Source organism: Topomyia yanbarensis, chromosome 2, assembly GCF_030247195.1.
Source record: "Topomyia yanbarensis strain Yona2022 chromosome 2, ASM3024719v1, whole genome shotgun sequence".
NCBI classification, from domain to species: domain Eukaryota; kingdom Metazoa; phylum Arthropoda; class Insecta; order Diptera; family Culicidae; genus Topomyia; species Topomyia yanbarensis.
The window spans coordinates 113,668,004-113,693,825 of NC_080671.1; the positions used below are offsets into that span (position 1 = coordinate 113,668,004).

Consider the following 25,822-nt stretch of genomic DNA (forward strand, 5'->3'; position numbering starts at 1 on the left):
ATTACAATGTGAAAATGAAAACGCTGTTAGTGTAGTTGGTACCTCCTAACAATGGGAGCTTGGAGAGCTTTGGGGTTGATATCGGATCTACTGATATAATCGTCGGCACGCATTATCTCAATCTCGTGTATAGTATGCAATGAGTTAATATAAACGGTACAAGATGCAGTAACCTTTTAATGTAGGGTGTATCCCTAGCCTTTCTAAATGACACACATGATTTAATAATTTTGAGACTATTGTTCACAAAGATATTATGTACAAATCATACTATTAATACCAGAATAAGGGTACTATTAATTTCTGCTGTTATTGGCAATAAATATCGCAACTAGTAGACTATCCGCCATAGTAGTTATCATAGCAGTTCAGAATATTGAAAACAATCGAATTAAAGACTGTAGTACTTACTTCTAGCTCATCCAGATAAGATGACGCCAAAATAGGCGTCTCCAGTTCTTCGAACAGCGCTTGTTTGGTCAAATCATTTCCGCTTCCCAACGCAAGCACACTCTTATCAATAGCTAAAAGACCAACCATCGATTTTGGATATGACTTGGCCGTTACTGTCAGCTGTTTTTGGGGTTCTGTTTCACCACTTGACAGAGTTACATTGACCTACAAAACAAATGCTCAAAATTGAATACTCTAGGCATTAATATAATATCACTTACAAAACTGTTCAAATCATGAACTTTAAATTGTACCACATCTTTGATGAGCTTGTTGCTGTTAATAGCCATAACAACCAAGCTAGCTCTAGGTACCATTTTAAAGTTTGTCATCAATTGAAAATTTAGCCATCGAAGTTCCTTCACATGCAGCTTTCCACTTGCAACGATCTCACCGTGAGCAATCACGTAGTACAGAAGTAGACTCATCTTAAAAGAACTGTGCACCTGCAGCTCGACCGGTTGACTCAATCTAGGATTTCCAGTCAACACAGATACCTTTAGAAATGGTCTATCTCCACTTTGATCCATTTCACTTGGTATCGTAAAGTGTGTCGTTTCTCCGGCGTACGTCGCGGCAATATCCAATTTCATCGTACTATCGGAAGTCTCGAACTGAAGTTCCAGCATTCCATTTTCATCGGGTTTTCGCTCAATCATGTATGTTTTATCGAGCCACAGTCGTATGTCACGTGTTGCCTTCACTTTAATTGTTTCCGGTTGCTCAAAAGGTTCACCGAGTGGGTCGGTCAACTTCAACCAACAACGGTAGGGCACCTCCGGTAGCAAATATTCCGATGATTTCTGGAGTGTGAGTTTGTAGGGTTTTTGGTAGATGGGAATATTTGCACTAGATTGATAGAGATGGCCGGAACCAGCTTCCTCAACATTAGCAGTTACGTTTAGCCATACCACGTCCGAGTCCGACTGGTCCGTTATTATGTTTTGAAGATCTACACGGATCTGAGCTCGGCCATTGATTTCTGTCTTGTTCGGAAGATCTGAACCATCAATTGTTAAATAAAGACTTCCTTTAATTGGTTTTCCAAAAGTGTACCTAGCTTCGATAGTTAAAGGTAAGCTTTTATCCTTGATTGTAGTAAGTGTAGATTTGGTGATACGAATCTCATGTTTTGGTAGAACATATTCGGCTATCGTGATGGACTTATATTTAGTATCTCCGGAGCGAGCCACGACAGCGATTGTCCAACTGCCAAGAGCTATGAAATTGGCTAGGTCCAACTGTGATTGAAATATACCATTCTGGATTTTCGCATACGGCCATTCTCTGATAAGATTATCCTTACTGTCAATAAGTTTAATATTGACGCTTTTCAATTTGATCAGAGGTTTTGTTTCATGATCCAATACTAGCACTCTAAATTTGATCGTATCACCTGGTTTATAAATTGGTTTATCTGTTTGAATCAGAATCACTGAAGATTTTCGAAACACTTCCAGGAACCTATTGTGCGTCTCACTTGGTTTCGCAAGATCTCGAATAGTAAATTTATAGGAACCCTCATCAAGCGATTCGGTCTTGAATAAATTAGTTAAGATAAGTTAGAATAATCAAAGGTAATATATGATGCAATGCTTCTACCTTAAACGAAACTGTTGTAGTATCGTTATCCTGAACAGTGATCACGCTTTTTAGTTCTTTCTTTGGCCCTTTTTTGGGAGATTTATGAAAGATCACCTCATATTGTGAATAGCCACCGTTTCCAACGTTGGCCAATGCTAATGAAATTGATGAGTATTCTCTGATCTGCGTGGGGACCAATGCGACGTAACTCCTGCAATGAGAAATCTAAATGTAGCATTTACTCTGGTAATGGAGTATCAAGTACCCTGAACTATAGTTAACCAATGCAATGATGACCGGAAGAAAGGGTACAGACAACGAGTACAGTTTCATGTCTGATTTTCATCAAGACTATTCAACAACTGATAGTGAAACAATTTTTCGGTGTACCTACCTACTCGCGTTGCAAAACATCTCTCGTAAGGTGATTCCCCGCGTGAATCTCACGGGATATACCACAGAGAGCTTATCGCAGACGGTGAATACTCAGTTCATCGCATCGTTAGAACGATGTGAAAATGTGAAGCATTTGCCGCGCCAGATCGAGTAATTTACATGGTTGTGTTTCACGTGTCTTTGGTAGTAACGCATGAATCCGGAATTAATAAACGAGTAATAATTCGAACTTGAAAAGATCCCCGAAAATATGCGATTTATCTTTGCGGAATTGGATAATCTGCGTATGTCTATTATCGCTGCATACTTTAGGAAACGAACAAAAAGATTGACCGAACTGAAATCTTATACACCCACGTTTTGCGCCTCCTCCAAGAGTACTTAATGCAATTGCGTAAAATGCCATGCGGTCTAAGCTACCTGCTGGAATGAACGATTGCGCTTTCATGAAACACCGCTCTGGGGTGAGCTATCATTGGAATGTATTAATATAAATGTTGTGTTTGATGTACATTTTAATTACATGAGAACTTTGTTGGAAATCTTGCAGCAGCATTAAACATGCGCTATTGGTGCGGCGTGTACATTCTAGTGGATGTCTCAATGCGTATACAGTTATTGTTTTCATAAGAACTGTTTTTTGCGCTCGATATTAGGGTGATTTTATTTATTCTCTCATTTCTAAACTAAGTCTCCTAAGTCTGGAAAACGTCACTAGAAACAGAAAAATCTAAATGATCTAAACCTTAGGTCACCGCCCTTCTGGATTCGTTCTGACCACACTCGATGCGCTGAAAGTCGAGTCTTAAAAAGTTATGCGATCTATAAGGTTTCTGGGAGGCACATTGATAAGAGTACCTGGGTAATCATCATTATTTCCCCGATAAATACCGTTCTGAATGTACTCCGCCTTTTTGTCAGAGCTTCCACATCGAGCAGACGACAGCAATCGATGTAAGGTGGTAGCTCTGCTGGGTTACGCCACGGAAAAGTGCTAACTAAAAGTGGAGGAATCTTACCTGCACTGTTTCAATTCTGTCTAAATGATCGCATAGGGACATTAGGATGGAGACTGATGTTTCCAAGACAAACCGAACAGGGGAAAAATATAGCGTCCGCAAACAGTATGGATTATGTGAATACTCAAGTCTGTAAAAGGAAGCACCCAGTATGATACCTAATTAGGCATCTTACCTGTCGGAAAGCTGAAGGAGGAAAAGTCAAAGGTTACTACGATGAATTCCATGTATTGACACTCACGATATGAGTGAGCGCACAGAGTGAGGTGTTCACAGCATGGTAAGATTTTAATGAAACTTTCTGTAAATGAAGACTTTGTCACAAAAAGCCACATTGCATACTTTGGTTTTCCGAAAATGATCTAAACTGTCTTTTGAAAAGGGTCCAATTTTTTACCAATTTCAAATAGATATAGTCTAAAAATGACAAATCCTTCAAAAATGTTCTTGGAGTATTGAAAAAAAATTTCATCGATTCCTACACTGAAATTTATCATTTTAAAGTCGATTTACAAAAAAAAAACAACTTTGATTTGGATGAAATTTTGTTCCAAGATAATTACCTATGTTCAATACCTACCGCCAAAAAGTCAAGCTAGGAACTTTCAAAGAAAAGAGTGTATTTTTATTCAGGGTCCATAGCCCAAAGACCAGAACCCAGAATCCCAAGGAGAGAACCCAGATTCCATAACCCAGAGTCCAGAGTCCCGAGGAAAGAGAGAGAATCCAAAGTCGCTAGTCCTTAACCCAAAATACTGCGGTGAGGAGTCTAGAATCCAGAGTTCAGTGTCGAGAATACAGAGTCCAGAGTCCATAGCGCAGCGATCAGAGCCAACAGTTCCGAAGACAAAGCTCAGAGTCCAGAATCCAGACACCTGAGTGTAGAGTTCAGACTCCAGAGCGCAGAGTTCAGAGTTCAGATGCCAGAGCCCATAGGCCAAAACCTAGAGTCCAGAGACCAGAAACCAGAGTTAAGACTTCTCATCCCAAAATACTGAGCCCAGAGTCCTCAGCACATAATCCAGAGCTCAGAGCCCAAAGTCCAGAGCCCCTAACCCAAAATAGTTAGACCAGAGTTTAGAGTCCAGATTCCAGAGCTCAGATTCGATAATCCAGAGTTAAGATTCCATAGCCTAGCGATCAGAACCCAGAGTCCAGAGGAAACAGCCCAGAGTCCGAAGTCCAGAATCCAGACTTGCGAGTGCAGAGTGCAGAGTTTAGAGTCCAGAGTCACAGTTCAGAGTCCAAAGTCCAGAATCAAGACCCAGAGCCTATATAGAATCAAGTCCATAGCACAGAATCGCGAGGCGAGAGCTCAGAATCCAGGGTTAAGAGTGCCGAGTTCAGAGTGCAGAGAACAGAGTCGAGAATTCTGAGTCCAGAGTCCAGAGCCTAGAGTCCTCAAGCCAAAATACTGGGCCCGGTATCCCGAGCCCAAAGTCCAGAGCACAGAGCCCAGAATCCAGAGTCCCGAGGAGAGAGCCTACAGTCCACCCGAGTTCGGTGTTCATAGGCCAGGGACCAGAACCTAGAATCCAGAGTCCCGAGAGGAGAGCCAAGAGTCAAGAATCCCAGTGCAGATTCCAGAGTTCAGAGTGTAGAGTTCGGATTCCAGAGCCCAGAATCAAGACCCCAGAGACCATAGTTCAGAGTCCAGAGTCCACAGCACAGAATATCGAGGCCAGAACCCGGTGTCCAGAATCCAGCGTGAAGAGTGCGGAGTCCAGAGTTCACAGTCTAGAATCAAGACTAAGTGGGTATTTTCGGAATAGTCTTGACGAGTAGTTGCCAGAAATGAATGTCCGACGCCATGTTGAAATCCAAGGTGGCGATTTGCGGATGCAAATTATTACGATTACACTTCGGATTGCTTAATTTTGCACAGCACTTGATACTGTTTAATTTTGATTTATTCAATTGATCCATAATGATAGTTTTACTAGAACTGCTTTTCACAACTATTGTTACTAGACTGATTTAAGGCCATAGTTTTATAGTACTGCTATTTGGTAAAATGAGTATTGGTGCAGGGAAGGTACAAGTAACCAGGGTAATATTCCAAACGAACACCAAATTCATTACTGATACTTTTTGCATGTATCAGGCAACTAGCAGTTGGGCAATTGGATTCTGAGATGATGACTTTCATTGGCTTAGTTTACGATAAAAATACACTGAAAAAAAAATCAGTTTGGGCAAGGAAGAGTTTTTCTCAAATAACTTTTTTTCCTTGAAAGTGCCGAACTTAAATTTTTGGTAGTAGGTAGGGAACATAATTACCTATCCTGGAATAATATTTCACCCAAATCAAAGATGGTTTTTTTTTGAAACTCGACTTTAATTTTTTAAAATCAATTTTTTTATGTATAGGAGTCGATGAAATATTTTTTGAATATTTTTATACAAAAATTTGACTAATTTTGAGAAAATCACTCCTACAATATTAGAAATCCATTTTTTTTTGAAAAACAAAGTATGCAAAGTGGCTTTTTGTGACAAAGTTCTTATGTTCTCAATATTTGGTCGAGTTGGTGCAAAATTCGTCAGTAGCGGATCGATTTCTAGCTTCTGATCTGAACGAGATGAGAAACCGGAGTGGTAACTATCATTTGATGACATGCGTTTTAGTTACGTTTATCGTTGTGATGAAATAATAAATGTGTATAATTAGCAGTGCGATTCCCCATATATTTTAGATTAACGTATCAGAATATTTTGTTATTAAGAGTATACCATCAGTGTATTAGTAATATTCTTCTGAAGGTTATAATTTAAATTTTATAAATATTCACATACAAAACAGACTTTTTTTTATTTCGATTACAGAGGTTTTAACCTTAAGGTCATTCGCCTCTTCGGGTTAGAAAAATGTCTTATGAAAAGTTTCAAACCGTATGTGCGGGATCGGGACTCGAACCCAGGTGCGCTGCGTACAAGGCAACCAACTACGCTACGTCTACCCCCAAAACTAAAACTTCTTATTGTAACTGTATACGGACTATTTATACTATTACAATAAATGTATCTTTTTGTTTATTTATATAACAGACGAATTTTACACAATAAATTATTATAATGTAAACTAGCGAAAAATGTAGGATACCGGTTTGATATAATTTGCTTAAAGAAAACATAAGACACTATAATAAATCTTATTATAATCTTTGCCTGAGTATAGTAAATTTATATAAGGCATTACAAGTATGTAGTCTAAGAAACCATACCATACTCAAATACTCAAAAATCAGCATTTCGAATAGGTATGTAAAAAAATGTAACAAAAAATTTACCAAGCGCTAATATTTTTTGTAAAGAATCGTTGGTTATAAAGATCGTTTAATATACAGTAACACTTCTTAAACTGATATCCTGGGGATTGAAGTAAAAGCGAAAACATGTTTCTGGCATCTTCGCTTTTTTTTCAGCAGACGACGTTCAATCGCACTAAACGGATCCTGTAAATCGATAGAATTTAAATCATTTTTCTATGAGTAAGTATTATATAAATTAAGATGACATTTATAAAGTTCTACATAACATTCAATGAAACAATGTAAAAAATTGATTAAACAAATACCATTTCTGGTATGATTCAGTTATGGTTTTCGTGATAATAACGAATATAATAGGTTGAAGGTGCACAAAAACTTTATCGACACAGAATTCGACTATGCCGATGAAAAAGATTTATATGCACACTAAACCGGCAACAATTTTGACTTTTTTCGGAACACTGTTAAATCAAATTGGCATCACATATCATTCGTAAAATGAGCTTTTTCTGAAAACTCAGAAGAGAGTTTTCAAGTTTGTATATGAAAAAAGAGTTTTCAAGTTTGTATATGAAAATATATGAAAAATAGGCAAAAGAAAGAATAAATTCATTTAAACATGCCAATATCGTCTTGTGCATCCCACAATCTGCAGATATATAGCTTAAGGTGTAAGGATCAACATTGCTGAAGACTGCAAATTGATCCGATTTTGCAGGAAAAAGATATTCTAATATAAAGTTATGTGTTGCCTCTCTTTCTCGCACATGCTTTGGATAGCCAATGTCAAAAAAATCGGTTGGTCTTCAAAGTTAAATAACTTTGTTGGAGAACTTCCAATCAATATGCAACCTTCAACAAATCTGTTCGTTATAAAATAAGCTATGTGACCAGAAGTTTTGAGGTATGCAGAGTTACTGTAGATTTTTTTGTTTGATTTTAAGTTTTTATTTCCGAGTTTCCATATATATTACTATAGAAACTTGAAACCTCTTGGGGGTGAGCTAGAGCTATCGGATAAAGTTCATTTTTTTTGCATGTGATTTTTGCATTCAATTAACATTTGAATTAGCAATGTCCGAAAAAAGTCAAAATTGTTGCCGATCTAATGCACACTCAAATTATATTGATCAAACTTCGTATTTATCTCAAAAACCATAGCTGAATCATACCAGAAATAGTTATTGGTTGGTCGATTTTTTAGAATGTATTCTTGTAAACAAGGGATAATTCCGATTGTCGTAAGGCCCCTGAATTATTTCAAACACCGTTGCATTTATCAGTTTAACTTGGATTTTATTGTAGACTCAACTTTTGTGCAAAAAAATATGTTCGAGAAAAAATACATTTTTGAATGGTAATGATACTTAACAACCTGTTCAGTGTATCGTCAGAACTCCTAATATGATAAATACTGTCATTCATACGATTCGCGGTATCATTGGTTTATGATAGGTTACAACGATGACGGTAATAATCAAGAACTTAACTATAACAAAAATGATTTCTAGTAACGTTATTGTACGTTACCATTCTATTCGGGTTGTAACCCGCACATCTTCCCCTTTTTCAACATTAAAAAGAGGGAGCCCTATGGGGTTGCACGAAATGTAGACGTGGGACTATACTACTTAATTTAAAATATTTATTTTGCATTTAAGTACATTTAAAGTGATAATAAATCAAATATATTTCTTACGTATAGTTTAAGCACAACCAATCAACATCGAATGTTACATATTGAACCTAATCTTCTTGGTTATTAGGTCATTTAATTTGTAGTAGGTGATCGAATACGATTATACTTATTTGAGAAGATCTGAAGAAGGAAGAGAGAAAACTGTGACCGAACTAATATCTGGAACTAAATCTTTATAGCACAAAACAAGTTTTTAAAAATTGTAAAAACTTTTCGATTGTGTGTGGTAAAAAACCCGGACCGGTGAAGAACAATCAAATTTTAGATAAATTAATCACATTTTATGTATAGACCAAGCTTTCTAGTTATATTTTGCCATTAATAAAATTTTCCTAAAGTACGCATACAAATATAGCGAATGCAGTGGTCTTAATTATATATCGAAAATATAAATATACAAAAATCGAAAACAATTTTATATATGGACTTAGATGCGTTTTTGCAACGGTTTTTCAAGTGGCAGTGTATTCATTCATAAATAGGCTTTGTAGTATGCACCTATTAGCAGAATCAAAATAGGATAGGCTGAGTGGAAATTAATCACGTGTAGTGGAAATGAATCAATGAATTGATCGAACTTAAATAATAAACTTTCGTCGTGCTTTCCATCGACCCGCGTAAATTTGTTTTCGTCTTTGCGTAACGAAAGCACAGATTGCTGTCATGCAGGTTACGCATGCAACCGCTAATAAACTGAAATCTGTGTTTCGGTCAAAAACACCTTTTAACCATCTGTGATAACTGAAACAGAAAAAAAATCTGTGATAAATTTTCGAAAAATAACAATATTTCCAAAAATCTGTGAAATTTTCATCAAAATGTCAAAAATCTACCATCTGTGAAAAAGAATTGTGAAAAAAATCTGTGACATTACAGAAAAATCTGTGAATATGGTAGTCCTACTAACAAATTAGATATACCTACCTTTACATTCGCCTCAAACATTGAACCCATGTGTACAAAGCAAAACGAGTCAACGCTGATGATGATGGAAGAGCGAAAAATACAACCAGTACCACGACATTATTTTAACCGTGTTTGCAAATGGAGCTCGAATGTACAAGCGATTTTGTGTATGAATAATTGTGTTCGAGATCTACATAAAAGTGTGCTGGAAACGAGCACAACACAAAAGAAAGCATAGTGTTTGCACGGACAAGCTCAGTCGCGTGTTGGACGGCACTGGGTAGCGTACCTCCACAGCCAGTGTAACGGACTTCTAGCTCAGCTACACTGGCTGTGAAAACACACAGCGCAGTGATCTGCTCCGCCTGCCGTTCTTTAAATAGTCGACGATGACGGTTTTCATAGAAGCGTAGCGCACTAGGTACACAAATCTGTCGTGCCGGACTTTGGAAGCGCTATCTTCTGTGTGTAAATGGGCGATATTTTGACTAGGTTGTACATTATTTAAATTTTTAATACAATGATATCAAAAAACTTTGGGTTTATCTATTGAAATCTATTCTTAGAAGTATTTCGGAGCGATATGTGCCAAAAAAATGAAAATTTATCGTGAGATGGCTTAATTATATGCGTTTAAAATTGGACCACTTTTCGTTACATACCATTTCTGTAGAATTTGCAAAGTGCACACCCATATCGAAAACAAAGACGAAGTCCTACGTCAAAATATTAAAAAAAATCATCCACTTCTACAAAAATCGATTTAAAAAATTTAAAGTCGATTTACAAAAAATTCTCATCTTTGATTTGGATGAAAATTGATTTTAAGATAGATGACTGTGTTCCCTAACTACCGTCAAAAACTCAAGTTGGGCACTTTCAAGGAAAAAATGACATAGATCTAACTCAGAATTATATTTTGGGCACCCAAATTATATGGATAAAATTTCCTCGAGGGTTCTGTAAGAATGATTTGACGCAAACATTTTTACATTTTTGTCATCACTAATGCACAGATCTTTGATGTCAAAATTTTAGCACTAATTATACGAGAATGGATCTGTCATCTGTTTACGAGCTGCTAAACTGTTTGCACTTCTTTTAATTTGAAATTTCATTTGAAAGATTTAATTGTAATAAAGCTTTTTCTGTTCACGATCCATTCATAAGTATGAGCACAAATGCATATCTAAGCACGATTCATCACATCCACCGATTATAGATTCAATACAGTCTCCATTTTAAAAATCAAAACTATTGCATGAGCCTTATTTTCCGTCGAAATACGCGATTGCTATTCGTGCTGTAAGGGTATAAATACAATTATTTTATTTCAGTAGGAAAAATTGTCTAATTGTCTCTTACAATTGTCATAAAAATCATACACCCTCAAAGTACCAGGAATTTGCTGAAGAACCTCACTTTCGCGAAAACCAGTCACATTCAGACACTGGTAGTGCACTGGAAGAGAGTCAAAGTACAGCAATAGTGAAGTCTCACCGTGTCTTGTTGCAACTTTCTATAATATGAAAAACATGTTAATGAGCTACAGCTTTTGAAAAACGATCATTCAATCTGACCCACCTGTACAATTGTGGATGCTTCCAGTTCTTCCACCGACTCATCCAAGGCAATATACCCACTAGGGAATGTAACCTCCATTAGCACGAGTGATGTCTCTTCATATTTCTCCCGGGGTTTGAACCTTGCACAAACAGTAAGATCTAGATACTGATCCGAAGTGGTATTGAGTGTTTCCACTGTTACGTCGAACCGTGGTTTCATTTTCAAAATGTTAGAATAGTAGCTATACTCGAGCTCAAAGATTCCGGTTCCCGTTCCGTTTATCGTCACATCAATGACTCGTACATTTGAAGGCAGTGAAATTTTCTGAACCGTCAGTGAAGTTAAAGGATCTATGTGAATGGTTGCATGATTTCGCGAACCGGATCCTACCGTCACGTCGTAATCATTTCTTGAAGTCGACACTTTTTTGGCGTACTCCGCCAGAGCTTGAAGTCCTACAAAAGTAGTTTGGGTATTTTCGAGATTTCCAATGTAGTACTGCTTTGTGGTCAACCAATTCATGAGTGGTCTTGGGTCGACATAGCTACCAGCGCTAACATAAGTTAGCAAAGCATAAGCTGCTGTCTCAATTCTCATGTATGGTACATCCCACCATCGCAATTGACGCTCATGGTCGACTACCGAGTTCTTTAAAAGTTCATTCAGTGCATCTAGTTTTGCACTGTGATCTGCCAACTGCAGCGCATATGCAATCAGTGATAGTGTGTAACTCGAATTCAAACCGAAATATTTTTTGGATAGATATTCAGTTCCACTATCGATTACTGATTTGTATTTTAGGGAGATCTGGGGATCTTCCAAGAAAGCAATTAAAACATAGGCTGTCAGTCTTACCTCATCGCTGTGAATCACTGACAATTCTTGATTGTGTTCTGTGCCAAGTTCCACAAAAGAACCGTGGCTGCTCTGTTTCTGCTGAAGCCAACCGTAGGCTTGTTCAATTACTCTACCGTCGATCGTCACGTAACGTGAAGCTTGCTGTAAAGTTTTCGCTACAAGTGCTGTCAGGAACACGCTTCCAACTCTGTCCTCTTTTCCGAACATACTGAACGAACCATCCGGTCGTTTGAACTTTAGCTCGTTTTGATACCCAGTCTCCAAAAATTTCACCGCTCGTTTTTTCACTACATCATTAAACGCTCTAGTGTTAGTTATGTAATCCAGCAGAACAACGCTGGGTACCATTTTTAGCACATTTTGCTCTCCACTACCCGATGGCAGCCGAATCTGATCATCCAGATTGTCAGCAGCATTCCCCAGTAAATTTCCATGCACTGATAAACTAATATTTTCTGATCCCGCGTCAAGATAACGTGGAATTTCTAGTTCAATCTTATTGAAGATCTGCGTCGAGTTTTCTACTTGTATATAGCGTTTGGCTTTCTTAAAGTATGGCAAACTCTCCGGAGTTATCCGTAATAGTCGCTCTACGGAGTCGGATGCTTCGGTCGATTCAGCGATAACTTTTATCATAATATCTCCTAACTTTTTTGGTTTGATGAAGAACTTGGTAGCTGTCACGGAATTCGGAGTCAGCACGACGTTTTTCACTTGGTAGGACGCGTCCTTTCGGCCCCGATTGTCAACGAATTCGTATTCTTGGCGAGAGTTCTTTAGTGTTACTCCAACGTACAGCGTTTCGTCCAGATAGCTAAACAAGCTCACCTCGATTACAGCGATTTCGCTTTTTTTGATTGACCTCGGTAGGTTCAGCATGATGAAAAAGGGTTTGGTTACTTCCAGGGAAATTGGTTGATCTAAAACAGCGAGGCCATGCTCTGGGCTTAGGGCGAAGGCGGTTATCTTCCAATTGGTGATTGTATCTGGCACGTGGTCCCATAGAGTCAGGGTGCCATCCGCTCTGGTTCGGATGGATTTTTTGAGGTAATGTAAAGAAGAAAGTTATTCGGTGATACTTACCCTACTTCGAGCATATCATGCCACAGCCACGATTCAGTAAAAACCTTTCGCGGAGGAATGTAAGAATCTTCTTCGTCGGCATCGTAATTTCCAAAGCGAGCACTTAGAGCTGTATTCGGAATATTTTAATCATATCACAAGAAAAATGACCGTAAAATTAAATATAACTCATGGTGAGTAACTTACTCAGTGGTTGATGTGCATTACTGGCTACAATTATATCGTCAGTCTGAAAAGACAAACAAAATAATTTTATTTGTATAGTACCGTAGTATTTAAGTTCAACAATATTGGGAGCAAACAGTCTTTGGCGTGACAGCCTGAGTCTAACCACCAAATACAACGTTCACGGAACTTAGTCTGCTTTCTCCATTGACTGGAGCCAGCGTAAAGTGAACGACAAAACAGCTACTCTTATTTTGTGTTCATTTTCCGGAGTAGGGCTTGTTCGCGACAAAATCTGGATACACCCAGGTTTTTTTTCACGCGGTTTTTTTGCGCGGTTTTTTGCACGGTTTTTTACGAGGATTTTTTACGCGAATTTTCCAATTAACGCGGTTTTTACGCGGATTTTCCAATTAACGCGGTTTTTGCAAAAAATATTCTAAGTCCTTTTGAATGCAAAAGACTTAGATTTTTTTCCGAACAAAATTTCTAAGTCCTTTTAAATGCAAAGAACACGTAGAAGAATTTTGGCAGTTTTTATTTTGCGCGGATTTCGTAATTAACACGGTTTTTGCAAAAAATATTCGAAGTCCTTTTGAATGCAAAAGACTTAGAAGATTTTCGGAAAGATGGAAGAGACGGGTCTGCAAGACTCCTTATGGCCCACACCCCAATAGTATTGGTATTTTCGGAATGGACTTGAAGAGAAGGTGACAGAAATTGATTTTTGACGCCATTTTGAAATCAAAGTTGGCGACTTCCGGTTTAGTGAAATTCGCTATAACCAAATCAATATGGATATTTTCGGAATGGTCTTGACGAGTAGGTGTCAGAAATTGATTTTTGACGCCATTTTGAAATCAAAGATGGCGACTTCCGGTTTAGTGAAATCGCTATTACCCAATCGATATGGGTATTTTCGGAATGGTCTGGAAGAGTAGATGCCAGAAATTGATTTTTGACGCCATTTTGAAATCAAATATGGCAACTTTCGGTTTAGTGAAATTCGCTATAACCCAATCAATATGGGTATTTTCGGAATGGACTTGACGAGTAGGAGACAAAGATCGATGTTTGATGCCATTTTGAATTCCAAGATGGCGACTTCCGGGTTAGCCACATTCACTATAAACCGTCAATATGAGTATTTTTTGAATGATCTTAAAGAGTAGGTTCCAAAAATCAATTTCTGACACCTACTCGTCAAGACCATTCCGAAAATATCCATATTGATTGAGTTATAGCGAATGTCGCTAAATCGGAAGTCGCCATCTTTGATTTCAAAATGGTGTGAAAAATCAATTACTGGCACCTACTCTTCAAGACCATTCTGATAATACCCATGTTCAATACTCACCTTTAATCCACAACATTGAACCTGAAATGAAAATGAAATTTTATGCAATGTACATACATACCTGTAAATATGACCTAGCCATAAGAACAAATGAACTAATCCTAGAATAAGAAACGCAATGTAAAATACTTACCGTAAAATTCGCACTCTAAACCCACTGTGCGAGCATAAAGCAGAAATGGATTCTGCAACCACATTACAGCTGTCAAACAGCTATAGCATAACACACATAGACGAGGAATGTAAACAAAGCATACAATAAACAGATAGTTAAAAGCAATCAGTGGTGTCGGTCGCAGAAAAATCAATCGAAGTTCGTTTTTATTTCGCGATATCCCAAGTTCCCTACAAACCCGTTAAACTCGCGGGCGATCTCCAGCGGAAGGTGCAGTGGATGCAGAAGAAAGTCCTGATCGAGCAGGTGAAAATAACGGCAAAGTTTTCTAAGAGATCCAGAAAGTAAGAAGAGTTGTGAAGTGAGTAAACATAAATTTGGTCCTTCGAGCCGGAAATGAACCAGCGACCTATTCTGCTTCGTCTGCTCCAACTCACTTATTCCCCAGTCTGTTTCGCAAGCTCCCATCCAGCAACCGTCTACCTCCACCTCAATCGCAAACGTAGCCCACATTCATGCGTCTTCCATGAGTTCTCAGACTGCCCTCGTATCACATACTGGTGAAGTGATTTCTGGAACTGTTTTTCTTCCAACTGCGCTAGTGAACATCCGTAACGGTAGAGGTCGCATAGTCACTGCTCGTTGCTTGCTGGACTGTGCTTCCCAACGCAACTTTGTTTCTGGGGCTCTTTGCGAACGACTGCAGCTTCCTCACATCCGATTGCCGCATGCTATCCCGATAAGCGGAATCGGAAACACCACAACGCTGGTTGAATACCAGGCCACTATAACCATCTTCTCTCGAGTCACTCCCTTCTCCGTACAATGCACCATGCTCATTCTGCCTTCCATTACCGCGAAGCTGCCCCAGTCGACGGTTGAAGCCCGCCACTGGCCGATACCAAAGCACGTGGAGCTTGCAGATCCAACGTTCGATGTTACTGGCGACATTGACATGATTCTGGGCGCCACCCATTTCTTTCAAGTTCTTCGATACGGCAGAATATCGCTCGGGGAAGAGTTACCGCTTCTGCAGAATACAGAGCTCGGTTGGGTCGTCTCCGGAGAGTGCTTATTGAAAAACCATGATCACAGCGATCCACGCAAGTGCCAGTTCAGTAATCCCTGCACAATCGATGAATTGGTCAACCAATTCTGGCAGCTCGAAGAAGTTCACGATGCAAAGGGATGGTCTCCGTCGGAACGATACTGTGAGGAACATTTCGTGAAGAACACCACCCGCAACTCCGACGGCCGCTACGTCGTCAAGCTTCCCAAGCGTGACGAGCTGCTTTGGCAGTTAAAGGACAACAAATACAATGCCACCCGCCGCTTCTTCTCTCTAGAACGCTCACTCGGTGCGAGTCCCGATAAGAAGGCGATGTATCAGCAGCTCATCCACGAGTACGTGAGATTGGGACATATGCGGGAGATTGGCCCCGATGAAATCGACGCGCAACCGCAATACTACCTTCCACACCACGCTGTGATGAAACTCGACAGCACCACTACAAAGCTCCGTACCGTATTCGACGCATCATGCCGCTCGTAGTCCGGTATCTCGCTGAACGATGTCCTGCTTCCTGGTCCCACAATCCAGGACACTCTCGTGACGATTGTCCTCCGTTTTCGAATCCATCAGTTCGTGATATCTGCGAGCATTGAAAAAATGTACCGGCAGATTTTGGTCCATGTCATCGACCAACCGTTGCAGCGAATTCTCTGGCGCGATGATCCCGAGGCTCCACTGAAGAGCTACCAGCTCCGCACCTTCACCTACGGCACAAGCAGTGCTCCTTTTTTGGCAACTAGGGTGCTGCAGAAGCTCGCCGATGATGAAGGGCAACATTTTCCGCTGGCGGAACCCGCTGTCCGCCACGACTTCTACGTCGACAATTTGCTATCCGGTTCTGACGATGCTGAATCTCTCGCCGTTACCGAATTGTCAAGCTATTCTTGATACCATTCCGTTGGAGCTTCGAGAGACGAAAACACTACTCAATTTGGACCACGAGTCCTCCGTAACTGCACTTGGCCTCCACTGGGAACCGTCGACCGATTTTCTTTCGTTCAAGACGCCGAATTGGAAGGAATGCACGGTCTGAACAAACGAACGATCCTCTCTCAGATCAGTAGTCTTTTCGACCCCTTAGGCTTGATTGGACCGACCATTGCAAAGGCGAAAATCATGCTACAGAGTCTTTGGAAACTCCATCTCGACTGGGACACACCCGTGGCTAACGGATTCGCTCACGAATGGTAGGAATTTCACCAGAAGCTTTCAGCACTTGCCCACCTTCGAGTTTCTCGCCATGTGTTACGTCCGGGTTACGACCGCTTGGAGATTCACGGGTTCAGCGACGCTTCAGAGTCTGCATATGGCGCATGCATCTATCTCCGGTCAATACCTGCCGAGGGCCCTTGTACAGTTCGCCTGGTGATTTCTAAGTCCAACGTCGCTCCGATGGGGACTCAAACCATTCCACGCCTCGAGCTATGCGCAGCTCAACTCCTGTCCAGACTTCTGAAACAAGTTCAGGATAGCATCGACATCGCCGCCATTACATATCTGCGGACCGATTCTTCCATCGTCTTGAACTGGATATCCGCAACTCCATGGAAGACGTTCGTAGCCAACCGAATGACTGAAATCCAAGAGCTGACATCTCACGCCGTTTGGAATCACGTCCCATCCGAAGACAATCCCGCCGATCTCGTTTCTCGAGGAATGGACCTCGATAAACTTCTTGCCAGTGCACTGTGGTGGAATGGACCGCAGTGGCTGAAACCAATATTCGCTCCTTGGCCAGCGAAGTACGCCGTAGCGAACACAAATTCAGACCAACCGGAGGTCCAACAGACTATTGCCCTTCCGGTCGTGGGTGAAGAACCGCCAGATATCGTGGATCGTTATTCCAGTTTTCGTCAGCTACTTCGGATCGGCACACTTCTTCGACGTTTCGCCGCTAATTGTCTCCACCGCAAGAATCACCAGCCTATTCTTGTCGGCTCATTGACGGCTATTGACATTGATTGCACTCTGCTCAATCTTGTCCATCGCATACAAGAGCAGCACTTTGCCAACGAGATACGCCACTTGAAACCGTCGGAAAAGTAAACCGTAAATCCAAGCTACGGAATCTGCACTCGACACTCGTAGACGGCATTATTCGTGTCGGCGGCCGGCTTCACAATGCTGCAATACCTGTCGACGGAAGACACCCGATCGTCCTCCCCAAACATCGTCTCACCGACATGATCGCCACGAGAGAACACCATAAGACGCTCCATGCTGGTCCCAGATTTTGGCCTCTCGGCGCACGGAACTTGGTTCGCAACATTGTTCACGGCTGCACGGTATGCGCACGTGCCAAACCCAAACCGTTGCAGCAGCTGATGGGAGATCTACCATCTGTTCGGGTCAACCAGGCGTACCCGTTTCAGAATGTCGGCGTTGACTTGGCTGGGCCAATTTACGTGAGAACGTCACTCCGAAATAAGAGATCGCCATTCTTCAAAGCCTACATCACCGTATACGTATGTATGGCTACCAAAGCCGTGCACTTGGACCTTGTGTCGGATCTGACCACTGGCACATTCATTGCGAGCCTGCGAAGATTCGTCGGCCGTAGAGGAAAGCCTGCGCATATCTACTGCGATAACGCCACGAACTTTGTTGGAGCACAGCGAGAACTGGAAGAACTGCGGAAGCTTTTCCGAACTCAAGTTCACCAAGATGCCGTAGCAAACGAATGCGCAGACAACGGAATACAGTTCCACTTCATCCCACCTCGCTCTCCCACATTCGGTGGAATCTGGGAAGCCTGCGTGAAATCCGTGAAGACCCTGCTTCGCAAAATCCTCGGAAATGTCCACCTAACCGAATCCGAGCTGCAAACCGCATTGGTTCGGGTCGAGGCAATGCTAAACTCTCGCCCAATCACGCCGTTGCCGGACAATCCATCCGATTAGCTTGCTCCTACTCCAGGACATTTCCTGATTGGTCGTCCGTTGAATGCGGTACCTGATCCAGATTGCCGTGAAGTTCCTGAATCCAGGTTGTCTCGATGGGAACGAGTACAACAGCTAACTCAGAACTTCTGGAGTCGTTGGCACAAGGAGTATCTCGCCACCCTGCAAAATCGCTACCGCTGGACAGAAGCCATGGACAATCTAGCCATTGGTTCCATCATCGCTCTCAAAGATGAGAGTGCACCGCCGTTGAAATGGCCCCTGGGACGCGTGCTCAGCGTTCATCCCGGCCCTAATGGCCTTGTTCGTATCGCCACCGTGAAGTCGACCTTCGGCATCGTTCAACGCGCCACCCCGAAGCTCTGCTTACTTCCGGTTGAAGTTGCGCCACCCATCATAGCACAGAGTCCCGCACCAACTAGCAGCCCTGCATCAACAACGCCAAATGAAGGCCCTTGCTCAGGGAACAGAGTCGCTGGACGAGATCCCGGCCCTTGTTCAGGGAACAGAGCCGCCGGACGAGATCCCGGCCCTTGTTCAGGGAACAGAGCCGCCGGACGAGATCCCTGCCCTTGCTCAGGGTACAGAGCCGCCGGACGAGCTCCCGGCCCCTATTCGGGGAAATGAGTCGCCAGACGAGATCCTGGCCCAAGCTCGGGGGTTTCGAGCGGTTCGTGGTTCACCTGTAAAGAACCAAGCCTCGCCGTGTGGGTGCCTAGAACCCCCGGCTGGGACTTGACTCAAGTTAAGTACCCCATCCTAATTTGTCAAACCAACAGTTCGCGTACAGATGTTCCTCCTTTACAGCACACCACTCCCGGACAGTATCCTGCAGTCGGACCCGACGTACCTCGAAAAATTACCCTGGAAGCTGTAAGGAGGCCTGTACCGGCAAGACGAATCCAGATCTTCATATCCCGTTGAACGTCAGTCATCGCAAGAAGCTCGAACTTCCGCCGCTAATGCCCGTTGAATTCCTTAAAATTTCATTGGCGGCCGGAATGTTCAATACTCACCTTTAATCCACAACATTGAACCTGAAATGAAAATGAAATTTTATGCAATGTGCATACATACCTGTAAATATGACCTAGCCCTAAGAACAAATGAACTAATCCTAGAATAAGAAACGCAATGTAAAATACTTACCGTAAAATTCGCAAAAATGGATTCTGCAACCACATTACAGCTGTCAAACAGCTATAGCATAACACACATAGACTAGGAATGTAAACAAAGCATACAATAAACAGATAGTTAAAAGCAATCAGTGGTGTCGGTCGCAGACAAATCAATCGAAGTTCGTTTTTATTTCGCGTTATCCCAAGTTCCCTACAAACCCGTTAAACTCGCGCGCGATCTCCATCGGAAGGTGCGGTGGATGCAGAAAAAAGTCCCGATCGAGCAGGTGAAAACAACGACAAAGTTTTCTAAGAGATCCAGAAAGTAAGAAGAGTTGTGAAGTGCGTAAACAACCCATATTGATTGGGTTATATCGATTTCACGAAACCGGAAGTCGCCATCTTTGATTTCAAAATGGCGTCAAAAATCAATTTCTGACACCTACTCTTCAAGACCATTCCGAAAGTACCCATATTGATTTGGTTATAGCGGATTTCGCTAAACCGGAAGTCACCATCTTGGATTTCAAAATGGCGTCAAAATCAATTTCTGGCACCTACTCTTCAAGTTCATTCCGAAAATACCCATATTGTTGGGGTGTGGACCATACGGAGTCTTGCAGATCCGTCTCTTCCATCTTTCTGAAAATCTTCTAAGTCTTTTGCATTCAAATGGACCTAGAATATTTTTTTGCAAAAACCGTGTTAATTGCGAAATCCGTGCAAAATAAAACTTCCAGAAATATTCTAAGTCTTTTGCTGAGAGTTTTTTACGCGGATTTTCGAATTAATGCGTTTTTTAGGCGAATTTTCCAATTAAGGCGGTTTTTAACGCGGATTTTCCAATTAACGCGGTTTTTTTACGCAGTACGTATCCCCCGCGTAAAAAAAACTGGGTGTATCTATAAACACATAGAGATCTCTTGGAATATTCAACCACAAAATATTTCTCACAGATATGGAAGTATGTCTATAAAAATATATATGTTGTTGATATTTAAAAAGCGCTTTCAAAAATAGCGTCGAAAGAAGTGCGTGTTAGAAAAGTGATTGCGTGCGGTCCAAACGACGGATAGTCATGGATATCTTATTAGAATACTTCTAGGAAAACTTTGGCTAATCTGCAAGTTCTATTTACAGAATTTCAAAATCGTCTAATACTCGATTGCCAATTTGCTACTAAGGTTTTCACACGATTTTCGCAATTGGCACGGTTTTTGCAACATGGCAAAAATATTCTAAGTAGGGTGTTGAGTAGACTGCCCAGAAAAATAATAAATTTTTGAAAACTCAATCGACCCACCCCTGGGTCGTTTTCTAGTCCCACCAGGAGTACTTGCTCCAAATTTGAAGAAAATCGGACAAGTCTAGCTAGTGGACCAACGTGCCTAAAGTTTATATGAGACTTTTCAACAATTTACATGGAGAAAACCCACTAGCTCGCATTTTCGCCGCTAGGTGGCACTGTATGCATCTAAATTTAAAATTAAATGAAAATAAGAAAGATAATTTAATTGTCTACTACTTTGTCGAAGACCACTAGTCAGTCCGGCTTTATTAAACGAAGTTATTAAACTTTTAGTGAAGTGATGTCTGATTCAGTTTTGCAAGGGGCCTGGCAGTGAATGGTTGTGTATCAGTACTCGCACGAACTAAACATTTTTGTGAAATAATGGATTGGGATAGAAATGCTCAGTAGCAGTAATAGTATTCTTCTGAACAAAATTATAGGAAATAATACGAGAACAAAATTATAGTAAATAATATGTTTTTGTTAGAGCATTTTAGTTCCGCCTGTTACCGCATAGAGGGCGCCAACACTATCTTTTCAACGGTGAGAGATAGAAATTAGGCGTCTTCCATAAAGTTGTAGAACAGGCATTTTGCAATAATTCTTCCGAACAACTCGATATTATAACTCTCTTTTATGAAAAGTTCGTGTTGGCGCTTTCTATGTGGCCACAGGTGGAATTAAAATTTTCTAACTAAAACATAACTCGTATTATGTACTACAATTCTTCTGAACTTACTATTAGCTAAATATAACCATTATTTCACAAAAATGTGTAGTTCGTGGGAATCGAGTCCTGATACAAAACCATGCACTGCTAGGCCCTATGCAAAACTGACTCAGACATCACTTTGTTAAAAGTTTAATAACTTCTTTAAACATAGTCAGATCGACTAGCGGTCTTCGACAAAGTTGTAGATAATTGAACTATTTTTCTTTTTTTCACTTTCAGTGGTAATACAATGCATACAATGCCAGATAAATTGTTGAAAAATGCCATACAAACTTCAGGCACGGTGGTCCAGTAGCTAGACTTGTCCGATTTGCTTCAAATTTGGAGCAAGCTCTCCTGGTGGGAATCGGCTGGGCTGATTGAGTTTTCAAAAATTCACCATTTTTCTGGGCAGTCCAATGTATAACCAGTAATGAGACGGTAGTAACAGACGAAAATAGTGTTAGACAGTTAGGTTATGGCCGTTTTACATATTTAGTGCGTTTCTCATAACCACAAGCGATACAAAGGGCTTACCTGTGCCGCGGAATCCTTATCGGTAGCCTCATGTTCCAGTTCTTTAAACACCATATCCTTCGTTAGCAAAGCTCCGCTCTCCAGCAACAAAGCACTTTTGTCGACTGCTGACAAACCAACCATAGAGTTGGGCCTTGATTGGATAGTCAATTTGACTCTTTGTCCCGGTGCAACCCGCTGCTCTGATAGTGTGAGCGCAACCTGAAAGCAATCGACTTAAGTCAGTGCATTCTAAGATAGTCTGGATAAGCGTCAGCTTACTGTATTTGGCAAGCCAGACACATCCAGGGTAATGCTATCACTTAAAATTGTATTATTCTGAATACTGAATACAGATATCCTTGCTTTGGGAATCATGGCAGCTGTCACCGGTATAGTCAAGGTCACATCCATTTCGCCATTGGGTGAAAGCCGTTGCACTTGTATGATCCGATGTTTCGAAACGACATAAAAAATCAACGAATTCAAAGGGGTAGATGATTGCACCAGTACGGGAACGTTCTGTTCCAGCATTGCTGGACCGCTCGTCAAAAGAGAAATTTGGTACGTTTCCGGAGTGTTTATTGGGTTTTTCTCCAGAGAAAAATAACCCTTGCTCCCGTTAAAAGAAACATCGATTTCAGCTCTAGTGGCTTGAATTGGAACGAAGAAATCCAGTGATATTGGACTTTCGTTGGAAGTGTTCACGGTGAAATCTTCGGTGTGATTGAAATGATTTTGACCAACGTAAACAATGCTGATAGCAGCTAGCTGGTCCGGTTGATTAGTTAGCTTTGTTCCCGTTTGGGATCTGATTTTGAGCCAACACTTGTACGATTAAATATTTGGACGACTTTTGCATGCTGATTTCATAGTAGCTTTTAAAAATTTGAAATGATTTAGTTGCATTCAGTATCCGTTCTGTGAGAAAACCGAAATTAAAAATATAAATGGCAGTATGTTATTCATATTTGACTCCTACTTGTATGTCTTTCCTTTAAACTAACATCCACTTGAATCCATGCGTTACTATCTTTTTCAGCAGAATCAATCAGTTCTCGGATGTCGAATCGAACTCTCAGTAGACCATGAATTCTGGAGGTAATGTTGAGCTTCCGATGACCAGTTTGAGCACTCACAGTGACATCTCCTTTCATTGGTTTTCCAAAAAGGTAACGAGCGTCGATATCCACGGTGAATGCTTCGTCGTTGAGAGTTGAAACTTTTGAACTCATTATTCGTATTTCATGTTTAGGAAGTTTATACTCATCTACAAGAAATGATTGTAAGTGATCTTTTCCTGGAACGCTCACACCTATGGACCAGTTTCCGAGATTCGGTTCATTCGCAATCTCTAGCTGCGATTGAAAGACACCCCTTTGAAGTTTTGCTGATGGCCAAACTAATATCACATTCTCTTCTGGATCATACACGGTAACATGAATCCTTTGCAGCTTGTCCAGTGGCCGCATCCGTTCATCTAACACCAGAACTCGAAATTTTACCGTATTACCAGGTCTGTAGATAGGCTTGTCCGTTTGGACTAGAATTAAACCTGTTGCGCCTTGGAATTGCAGTGGATGGTCTTGATTGATGTTAAAACCGGACAGCGAACGGATTTTTAAATTGTATGCGCCAGGTTGAAGGGCTGTTGTCTGTGGTGATGGAATAATTATGATTAATACTGTAGTTACCATTGTAGCATTATTCATCTTCAGTTTCGGTATTGATTTAACTGAACATCCTACATTGTTATCAATGCGAGAACGATACTCACATTCAATTCCATCAACCGGGTCTCATCTGATTGAAGTTGAATTTGTTGTTCGACTGTTATTTCCTCGTCATGTTCTGAAAATCCTTCAATCGATATGGCCAGCTTTGGAGGATCATCGAGAGCAAATGTTGATATCGATAACTGATAAGGCTGGCTTTGTTGGATGTTACCTGGAGCCAATATCATGTAGTTTCTTAAAACGAAAAAAAAAACATTATTATTCGGAGTATTAGTCTTTTACAATTACCAATACCCAGCACCGAAAACTGGAACTGCAAAAATGATTGCTAATACTATACAAACGACCCGAAGTCTACGCTTCATCTTGATCTCTTCACTGAACTGGAGACACTGCGGCAGCTTGTTTGCTTGTTTATGAAACTCCCATCGTTGAGTTGCAGTAACAGAGGCAAACTAGTTTACTGCGCGCTATCAAATCAAATTGATGCATGCTCCTGGAGCTGATACTGCTTGCGAGCGAAGCGTGAAGATAATGTCCCGATTCCCTGAGGTAAGGAAATCCCCGGATAAGAATGGTTCGCAATTAAGCTGAGCTTCCACTCATGACTGTGCTGACGGTGATCATTTTTTTTAAGAAATCAAAACAAAACGAGATCCTTGTATCTCCAGAGAGGTGAATTATTAGTAGCAGTAATGAGTAAAGTGTTATTAGTAAAAGGGTGTAAGAATAGTCAACAACGATTTGTACTACCTTTAGCTTGTAATCGCAGCTGTAACGTTTATTACTCAATTTGTTTAAGCTATATAGTAAAGCCAAGTCAAGTGAAGTCCTCAAAAATTCAGAAAAAACGCCGATTTTCAAGATTTTTTTTTATAATGTGGTAAACAGCTTCTGGTAAAAATATTTTTGTTTCCGTAGTTGTGGGTTTGTAGGTGCAGTAACTCAGCAAGCTTCCATATAAACTGGTAACACCGTGATGGGCAAATATATTAAAATGTATACAACATTACTTGAAGGTATAATATGCAGTTAGGTTCTCGTGAGTAAAATTTAATTTTTTGTAGCCAAGCTAAAAAAGCTCAAGCTAAATAAAAAAATCTTTTTAGTCTTTTGGTTGTCACTGCAGGTCTACCCTTCTAAAATCTGATTCTGTCATATTATTTTATGTGGTAGAAATTCTTGCCGTTATGATGATTTATTCAGTTCGTTTATTTGATAGGCACAAATGCTTTAGATTGGAGGTGCCATTTTTTTTGTTTTTACATTTTAAATAACTTAAAAATAGGAGGTTATAATGTTCAGATATTTTTTATATTGAGAGAAAGAATTCCACAGCTATCTTAAGACCAGAAATACAATTCGATATACAAGAGTGGGGCCAAAGATTTTTTTATGAAAATTTTAAAACAAGGAATCCAGTTTCATAAACAAGAGCTTACTACGAAATATGTTACAGTTATCTTAAAACTATGTTGTTGGTAGTTGAAAATCAATAGTTTTGGTAATTTACAATGCGCAGGGGGGTCCGACGATGTATCATTGCGGATATTTTGAACTTTTCTGTGATGTGTTTTATATTGAAGGAAAAGTTGTTAACAGTTGAAAATCTAGTTTTGGACACGTTAAAAGCACAGGGGGAGGGGATCCTCCTGTGCACGGTGTTTCCAAAGTGGCAAAAACTGTATAGGTATAGCAAATCATCTGTCAAGTCGCCATGTTCAGAGCAAACTGATGACTGACCAGTTGACGTTTGTATAGAACGGATTGCGGAGAGTTTGGTAACCGCATTGTTTTACTGAATTGATTACCGAACGGTTTGCTGTTCAAAACCCCAGTAAAATTTTACAGTACCCAGTAATTCAAATTAAGTGTGTAGAGATGCAAAATATGAAAAAAATAAAAATATCACAATTCATGATTCAAATTTTGCACTGTAAAACCTCCTTAATGAACAGTCATGAGGAACGTAAGGTATATAAAGATATAAAGATAGTCAAC

General features: G+C 40.5%; 2 protein-coding genes across 2 annotated transcripts; both read right to left on the reverse strand.

Moving 5' to 3' along the window:
• Positions 1-339: 339 nt before the first annotated feature.
• Positions 340-2,389, reverse strand: LOC131679673 (thioester-containing protein 1 allele R1-like). The gene is made up of 4 exons (XM_058960407.1): positions 2,303-2,389; positions 2,056-2,248; positions 675-1,991; positions 340-618 (listed from the first exon to the last, which is right to left on the reverse strand). Exons 1-4 carry the CDS (start codon positions 2,368-2,370, stop codon positions 340-342), a joined length of 1,857 nt encoding a protein of 618 aa, XP_058816390.1. The 5' UTR covers positions 2,371-2,389.
• Positions 2,390-10,384: 7,995 nt separating this feature from the next.
• LOC131679243 (thioester-containing protein 1 allele R1-like) lies at positions 10,385-24,238 on the reverse strand. Its single transcript, XM_058959922.1, is given in 11 exon segments — positions 10,385-10,632; positions 10,695-10,848; positions 10,914-12,777; positions 12,837-12,945; positions 13,023-13,065; positions 22,107-22,307; positions 22,368-22,922; positions 22,924-23,006; positions 23,068-23,740; positions 23,863-24,055; positions 24,116-24,238. Coding segments are annotated over 11 exon segments (3,981 nt in total). The 5' UTR covers positions 24,187-24,238; the 3' UTR covers positions 10,385-10,597.
• Positions 24,239-25,822: the final 1,584 nt, after the last annotated feature.

Bases quoted from the DNA above. Each gene is read 5' to 3' on its own strand.
- LOC131679673 (XM_058960407.1), bottom strand. From the start codon at position 2,370: ATGAAACTGTACTCGTTGTCTGTACCCTTTCTTCCGGTCATCATTGCA. The intron at 2,249-2,302 runs GTACTTGATACT...TTCTCATTGCAG, and splicing joins TTGGTTAACTATAGTTCAGG to GAGTTACGTCGCATTGGTCC. The intron at 1,992-2,055 runs GTAGAAGCATTG...AATTTATTCAAG, and splicing joins CTACAACAGTTTCGTTTAAG to ACCGAATCGCTTGATGAGGG.